This window comes from Sinocyclocheilus anshuiensis, unplaced genomic scaffold, assembly GCF_001515605.1.
Source record: "Sinocyclocheilus anshuiensis isolate Anshui unplaced genomic scaffold, SAMN03320099.WGS_v1.1 scaffold113, whole genome shotgun sequence".
NCBI classification, from domain to species: Eukaryota; Metazoa; Chordata; class Actinopteri; order Cypriniformes; family Cyprinidae; genus Sinocyclocheilus; species Sinocyclocheilus anshuiensis.
In genome coordinates this window covers 553441-561643 of record NW_015539827.1, presented here as the reverse complement: position 1 = coordinate 561643, position 8203 = coordinate 553441, and the positions used below count along the sequence as shown (strand labels likewise).

General features: G+C 46.6%; 1 protein-coding gene across 5 annotated transcripts in view; it reads right to left on the bottom strand.

The window, feature by feature from the left end:
* Window positions 1-8203, bottom strand: part of cobl (cordon-bleu WH2 repeat protein) — a 122488-nt gene that overhangs the window by 75209 nt on the left and 39076 nt on the right. For all 5 annotated transcript variants that reach the window (XM_016480432.1, XM_016480435.1, XM_016480433.1 and 2 more), the window contains one exon: window positions 6538-6732. In XM_016480432.1, coding sequence (XP_016335918.1) covers window positions 6538-6732 — 195 coding nt within the window. The remainder of the gene's footprint in view (window positions 1-6537; window positions 6733-8203) is intronic.

The following is an 8203-nucleotide window of genomic DNA, read 5'->3' as shown; positions in this document are numbered from 1 at the left end:
GAAGGCCGGTCACTCACTGTCAAGCAGTTTCAGACTGCTTGGGCTGATGACAGCTGCGTCCAACGTGATACCTTTTGGCCTGCTGTACATGAGACCCCTACAGTGGTGGCTCAAGACCAAGGGGTTCTCCCCGAGGGGAAACACGCTTCGCACAATCAATGTCACGCGGAAGTGTATTTGTGCCTTAGATGTGTGGAAAGAAACTTGGTTCTTGTCCCAGGGCCCAGTGTTGGGAGCTCCCTGTTGCCGTGTAACGCTAGCGACGGACACGTCCCTCACCGGTTGGGGAGCGGTCATGAGTGGCCACCCTGCCCGCGGTCTGTGGAGTGGCCACCATCTCACGTGGCACATCAACTGCCTGGAGATGCTGGCAGTGTTTCAAGCACTCAAATACTTTCTCCCAGACCTAAGAGATCGTCACGTGTTGGTGTGCACCGACAACACAGCAGTGGTCTCTTACATCAACCCCCAGGGAGGTCTGCGTTCACGCCATCCTGTCGAGGCAGGGGCTGAGGCCCGGGGAATGGATGCTTCACCCCAAGGTGGTGAAGCAGATATGGAGAGTGTTTGGCCAGGCTCAGGTGGACCTCTTGCGACTCATATGATATCACACTGTCCCCTCTGGTTCTCTCTGACTCATCCAGCTCCACTGGCTGGATGCCATGGTACAGACGTGGCCGAGGCTTCGTCTGTATGCCTTTCCTCTGATTTTTCTGCTCCCGGGAGTTCTGGAGAGAGTGCGCCGGGACGGGGCCTGTCTGTTGTTAGTATCCCCGTTCTGGCCGGGCCGAGTTGGGTCTCAGGCCTGATTTCTCTCCTCGACGGCGCTCTATGGGAGATTCCCGTCAGGAGAGATCTCCTCTCACAGGCGGAGGGCGCGCCCTCGCCCTGTGACTCATGCTGTAGCCAAACTGAACATCGAATGCCAGCCGAGACACAGGTGGAGCCGAGCGCTTCCTTAAAGCTAGATCACAGCCTTCACGACGGGGACTTCCATTTTTCCCAGATCTCCATTCTGAAGTCACGAGATCATGGGATAAACCATATTCATCCCGACTCTTCAGCCCTACAGTATCCAATTACTCTAACATCACGGGGTTTAATGAGAAGGGATATAGGGTGATGCCGGCGGTGGAGCAGACGCTCGCGAGCTATCTATCTCCGTCCTCAGCATCGTCCTTGAAGGCCCTGAAGCTTCCCACCAGGCCAGTAAAACTGACATCCAGCCTGGTTGGGAAAGCTTATACGGTGGCAGGTCAAGCCGGTGCGTGTCTGCACACTATGGCAGTGTTGCAGGCGTACCAGGCCGACCTGCTAAAAGACCTGGACGATAGGGAGGAAGAGGAATCCGACATAGTCGCCGAACTGCGTCGGGCCACGGACCTGTCGCTTCGAGCCACCAAGGAAACGGCTAGAGTCATCGGCCATTCCATGGCAGCACTGGTGGCTACGGAGTGACACCTGTGGTTGAATCTGTCCAAACTACATGACAAGGACAGATTCTTCCTCCTGGATGCCCCCTTCTGCCTTCTGGCCTCTTCGGCGGCGCAGTCGATACTGTCGTCGAGAGGTTTCAGGAGACGAAGAAACAAGCGGCGGCATTCCAGCGTTTTCTCCCTCATCGCCCCCAGGTCTTTGGGACTGCTGAGTGGGAGCAGTCCCAGCCGTCTAGCTACTCATACCGCCAGACCCAGAAGCAGAGCCGGTCGGGGTCCTCTAAACAGAAAGTGGATCTGCGGTCTGTTATTATGTCCAAGAGGACCTCGGCCAAGCGGTCCTGACAATTCCATCGTTAGGACCCTGAGGGCAGCCCACCCTGTGAAGGAGAGGTACACACCTCAGTATATGGTGCCCGATCCTCCTCAGTGCCCTCAGGGAGCTTCACTGATACCCCTGCCAGCCCTGGTGCTTCAGGGTTCAGTGGGCTCCCGTGAGCAAATTTCCCAGTTGCCGCCCGGCGACGGTACGGCACGGGAAAGCTCGCCCCCTCAGATGAGGGCGCTAAAGCAGTCAGGTCGGTCGTTCCCTGCCAGTCAACCGCTTCAGGGCACCGAAGTGGCTCCTCTAGTGACACCAGAGGCCAGTCTCGAGAGACTGGTTCCCTTAGTAGACTTTCTGGCAGCGTGGAAACTTCTGCCAAATGTCTCACAATGGGTCCTAACAATAGATCTCAAGGACGTATACTTCCATGTATCCATCCTTCCACAACACAGGAAGTTCCTGAGGTTTGCTTTCGGGGGTGAAGCATACCAGTATCGGGTTCTTCCGTTCGGCCTGTCACTCTCACCCCGCACTTTCACCAAGTGTGTGGATGCTGCCCTGGTTCCGTTGCGACTCCAGGGCATCCGCATACTGAATTACATCGACGATTGGTTGATTTTAGCTCAATCGGAGCAGATGGCAGTTCGGCACGTTCTTGCTGTTCTTGCTCATATGGGGGAGCTGGGTTTGAGACTAAACGCCAAGAAAAGTGTGCTTTCTAGAGCCGCTTGAACCGCTTATCTGGGTGTGGTGTGGTATTCGACCACGATGCAGGCACGTCTGTCCCCTGCTCGGATCGAGTCGGCTGAGAGCAGTGCACATTCCTGGGCATCTCAATATGGGAGCAGACATCCTGTCGAGACAGGGGCTGAGGCCCGGAGAGTGGATGCTTCACCCCGGAGTGGTGAAGCAGATATGGAGAGCTTTTGGCCAGGCTCAAGTGGACATCTTTGTGACTCAGTCGACAGCGCAATGCGCTGAGGATGGTCCCATCTTCCCCCGTGAGATTTGGCTGTGGTGTTAGAGGCTTTCTGTAAAGCTCCTTTTGAGACTATTGAAGAGATATCTGATCGACATCTCACAATTAAGACTGCTTTTCTTCTGGCTATTTCCTCTCTGAAGAGAGTTGGGGATCTCCAGGCCCTCTCAGTGGCCCCTTCTCATCTTGACTCGCCTGGCATGGCCAAAGCATTTCTTTACCCTCGAGTAGGGTATGTCCCCAAAGTTCCCTCTGTCATGCCACAGCCTATCGTACTGCAGGCTTTCTGTCCTCCTCCCTTCAGGGAGCCCGACCATCAGAAGCTTAACTGTATGTGTCCAGTTCGAGCAATGGACACGTACATCCACAGAGCTGCCCTGTGGAGAAGGGCGGACCAACTGCTCGTGTGCTATGGTCCCCCCAAGAGGGGTCTTCCTGCTACAAAGCAGACCCTCAGTCGGTGGATTGTTGATGCCATTAACATTGCCTACGAGTACTCAGGGCCTTCGCTCCGCAGGGTTGACCCACTCCACCCTAAATGTCTACATGGCGGCCATTGCGGCCTACCGCACCCCTATTGGTGGCCAATCAGTGGGCAGACACCCCTTGGTTTTACGTTTCCTCCGCGGTGCACTGAGGCTGAGGCCTCTTGCTCATTAGCTTATGCTAATCGGTGGATCAGGATGCTAACTATCTTCCCCCGTGAGATTTGGCTGTGGTGTTAGAGGCTTTCTGTAAAGCTCCTTTTGAGACTATTGAAGAGATATCTGATCGACATCTCACAATTAAGACTGCTTTTCTTCTGGCTATTTCCTCTCTGAAGAGAGTTGGGGATCTCCAGGCCCTCTCAGTGGCCCCTTCTCATCTCGACTTTGCGCCCGGCATGGCCAAAGCATTTCTTTACCCTCGAGTAGGGTATGTCCCCAAAGTTCCCTCTGTCATGCCACAGCCTATCGTACTGCAGGCTTTCTGTCCTCCTCCCTTCAGGGAGCCCGACCATCAGAAGCTTAACTGTATGTGTCCAGTTCGAGCAATGGACACGTACATCCACAGAGCTGCCCTGTGGAGAAGGGCGGACCAACTGCTCGTGTGCTATGGTCCCCCCAAGAGGGGTCTTCCTGCTACAAAGCAGACCCTCAGTTGGTGGATAGTTGATGCCATTAACATTGCCTACGAGTCCTCTGATCTCCCCTCGCCAATGGGAGTCAAGGCTCATTCTACGAGAAGTATGGCGGCCTCAAAGGCCTTTCTGGCAGGTGTGTCTATGCAGGACATCTGCAACGCTGCGGGATGGTCCTCACCCCTAACGTTCATGAGGTTCTATGGCCTTGACATGCGATCCACTCCGGGCTCCTCTGTTCTCTTGTCCTAGTATACACTAGGCAGGATTTGTCAGTCTGGTGGCGTGGGTATCTCGTTCCCATAGTGTCTTCGGACGCAGCGCGAGTTCCTGAAGGGGAACGTCTCAGGTTACGCATGTAACGCTGTGTCTCGAAGCCATACTTCCGGCATCCCTGCGAGCGCTTGCTTCATTCCTAGAAGTTGACGCCGGTTCCACCTTACGTGCTTTTATAGTACATTAATTAATGAAAATTTAACATTTTATTTTGGAAATTTAGAATTTTTATTTATTTTATTTAATATTACAATTAAAACATTGAAGAAATATTGTATGATTATTGCTTAAAAATAAGGTTTTAACCCTTTGGGGTCGACAAACGCGGATACGCGTTTTGTGGCATCTTCTCCTGATAACGCCGAAAATAACTTAAATTACACTTTCAGTTTTGATCGTACAGATAAGAGCAATACATCAATCGAATCTGTAAAGGGTCTACTTTTATTTGTATACACTCATAATAACAACAAAACGCTGTGCTTTTGTAGAACAAAGAAAATAAACAGGGTGCGTTCTCTGCCATCTCTGTCTCTGTCACCTCTCTTCACAGACACATAAATAAAACAACCCGAATCTCAGCGAATACTTGCCTCAAAGACAAGATAAATATATGTATAGAAAGCTTGAAATGTCTACTTTTAAATTAACCAATTCAAGTCGAAAACAAATCATTTCTTTGTATGTAATCCGTATGAAAGTAAGGAGTGGTCCGGTTTCTCCCGTATCGCCTCATTATAGCTAATGTGTTCCCGCCTCACTCTGAGCGCGCTGTTCATATGGAAATGAACTGAGGCGAGCCAGGTAATCATGTACACGCCCCCGAGAAATGGCATAAAACGTCAAGCTTCATCATATAATTACTTACTTTTTCTGCGCGTTTGCATGATGGCACGCTACATGGGTGAAGAAGCACTTCGGATGGTTCTGGACAGCGACGAAGAGTTTACAAGCCTTTTATTATTACCTTCATGATTTAAAATGTTGCTCAGCTATAGCCTATTTTATATCTAAATTGGAAATTTCCAAACAGGCTATTGTCAGACTAAATTCAGCTATTCAGAGTGAAATTGGTTGAAATATGAAATATCTCCTTACAGGCCACTATATATAATATATATAATGATGATATATAGCCTATATAATGATAAATATATATACACTTATAGTTTTGAATGTTGTACAAAGCGCGTATATAACTATATCTAATGATGATATATAGCCTATATAAATGATAAATATATATAATGCTATAGGCCGATATAAACATAAATACAATATTATATATCTCTTACAAAAATTAACCATGGTTTTATGCATTTATTTATTTTTTTACATTTTGGATTGTTTAGACTATATTTTTCCAAATGGTGAAATTGTTCACCAACTAGCTTTTGTTCGCGAATATCTGATGTGGTAAATGTTTTGAATGCGTTATACCCGGCCATTGGCGTTAGCGATCGTCCGAGGTGTAAATGTATCAGAAAGCTGTGAATGTATGTGAATGCATCTTCTGGTAATTGCTAACAACAGTTTAATTTTTTGTTTAGGACTGTGGCTGCATCACCGGCATCTTGCACAACCTGTTGGATTCCGTTTGCCGTCGACCGACCCTCGCTTGTTTACCGGATTGCCCTTGCCTTGTCTTCTCCATACCAGTTTGCCATTGTCTGACCCATGCCTGTTTCTGACCACGCCTTTGAATAAAGTTTGCAAATGGATCCGTACGTCTCACGTCTTGTCTGCCCCGTAACACCTATATGGTAATATTATTTGTGGTTGGGATAACACAATAAATAAATCTTCCTGTATGGGTTTATAGAAATTCTACTTTTGTTATGCCTTGGTATCGGATCGGAATCGGTAGCGGCCAATACTGAACCCTAGGTATCGGAATCGGTATCGGAGGCAAAAAAGGCGGATCGGAGCATCCCTAACGTTAATATCACCGGAAGCGTCACGCGCGATTCAGTACGAGTAGTAAACAAAACCACGCATCTGCGCCATTCATTAACACACAGAATTCATATTTAAATAGTCGTTTTGCGGCTTAATATTTACAAATACTAATGGGAGTGTGCTCACTTGTGTGTGCGCATCGGGGCAGAACTCGGCTGTGCGCGATGCAGAGAGTGCGACCAAGTAATGTAGAGACAGAAATGACATGCCGTCATGTAATTAAGATAAATAACATAAGGCTATTTAGTTTGCTTAATAAAAGAACGAGGGATAGACCTGTTCTATAAGAAAGGTAACTTTAAATGACTTCTGTTGTGATCTGGCACTATAGAGAAAATAAAATTAACTTTACCTTCAAGGGGGGCGGGGGGTGCCTTTGGGGCAAAAAAAAAAGTTACGGACTGCAGCTTTAAGTTAATGTCAGTGCAATGAGCGTATTCACCTGCCATCCACATTGACGGTGGTCTGGTACCCTGAAGGCAGACTGATATGGAGATCCACAGAGGGTCGAAGCATGTTTTCCTTGCTGTCTCCCCCTGAAGATCCTCCTCCATCAGGAACGGCATTACGAAAGATCCTGCGGGGGGCAGGCTGAGGGGGTTGAGGTGGAGGGGGGGCCTTGGCCTTCATTCTCCTCCTGTTGAATAAAATCAGATGAGCAATAAGTAAGGATTAGGTTCAATGTTTATGTGGTGTTTAAAGTATGGCAATGAAGTTACACAGAAAAGGGTCGTCAGACAATCTCCGCCAATTACTACACAGTATGCATGTATGAGAAAGTCCATACTTAGCCTGCTGTTTGAGGCTGATACTAGAATAAACCTGATATCATAACTGAAAGACTGATTGCTTATAAATTCAAGGTCACCCTTCAGGCACTATCATACATTATCATAGTACCTAATAAGCGGAATGTATATAATGGGATGCCCTGAAATTCCACCAGTGATATAATACTTGATTGTTTACTGATCATAAACAAATTTATGCATATCAAAGAGCATTTTCTCATTCTCAAACTGTCAAGTGTCGGTGCGTGTCACGCAAAGGTGCCATTATGTTGTCTCAACCTAAAACCCACTGAGAAAACATGATGATGTGATTCCTTTGCCTCAACCTAATGCCAAAATGAACTGAAAAGAGATGAATCCATCACAAAACAGTTGTTTATATGATTCAATCAGACTTAAATCAAATTTGAGTATTGTATTTGTATTGTATTTTGACAACCTAGGCTGCAACCTAACAAATTAACACCACCCAAAAGAAAATAATGGCAATGGAAACTGTGTATGCAGTTTTATGACAAATACATATGAAAACATAGAAGTAGGGGTGCTCCGATCAGGATTTTTGAGGCCGATCACAGAAAGCAGTATCTGCCGATATGATCACCGATACCGATCTTTTTAAAGTCTTCTTTTTATCATTTATAACTATTTATAGTGATGCTCCAATCAGGATTTTTAGCCATTTATTCAGGGCCTAAATTTCATTTTTGAAAATGGGGGGAATTCCCCTCTTAGGTGACTCTTGTGAGAGGGGAAGCAGCTTTCACACAAGAGTCCGCTACTGATCCGTGGCTGTTTATCACAAACACAACATTTATCCATTATTCTGATTTCAAATCCTAACATTGTCACTGAAAATGCTTTTTCAGCATTGCAATTCTTTTTTTACACAGTACAGTAATAGAGTCTTTCACAGACATGTTTAAACACAATAAATATAAGCAACACATTATTCAATGCTTTTTACTTTTGCATTTACTTATAGATTTATAAATTAAGTTGCTCAAGCAAGTGGCAAAACATTAAAACTGCTTTTCTTACGTTATCACAAACTTACCATTGACAGAAATAGTCAGCTCTAGTGCCTTTCCTTTTGCATTGAAATCTTTATTACAAGCAATTCCTGCGGTTCATAAAGAACTTTGTTTTGCTACCTCCACGAGTGCAATCTATTGCCTTGTTTATCTAAAAGTGCTCTTTTCCTTTAAAACTAGCCAACACAGTAGACTTTAATAATATGCATTTATGGTGTAATTACTACATTTTCGTGTCAATCCATGTTCATATTTACTGCAAACAATGCGCTGTTACTTTAAT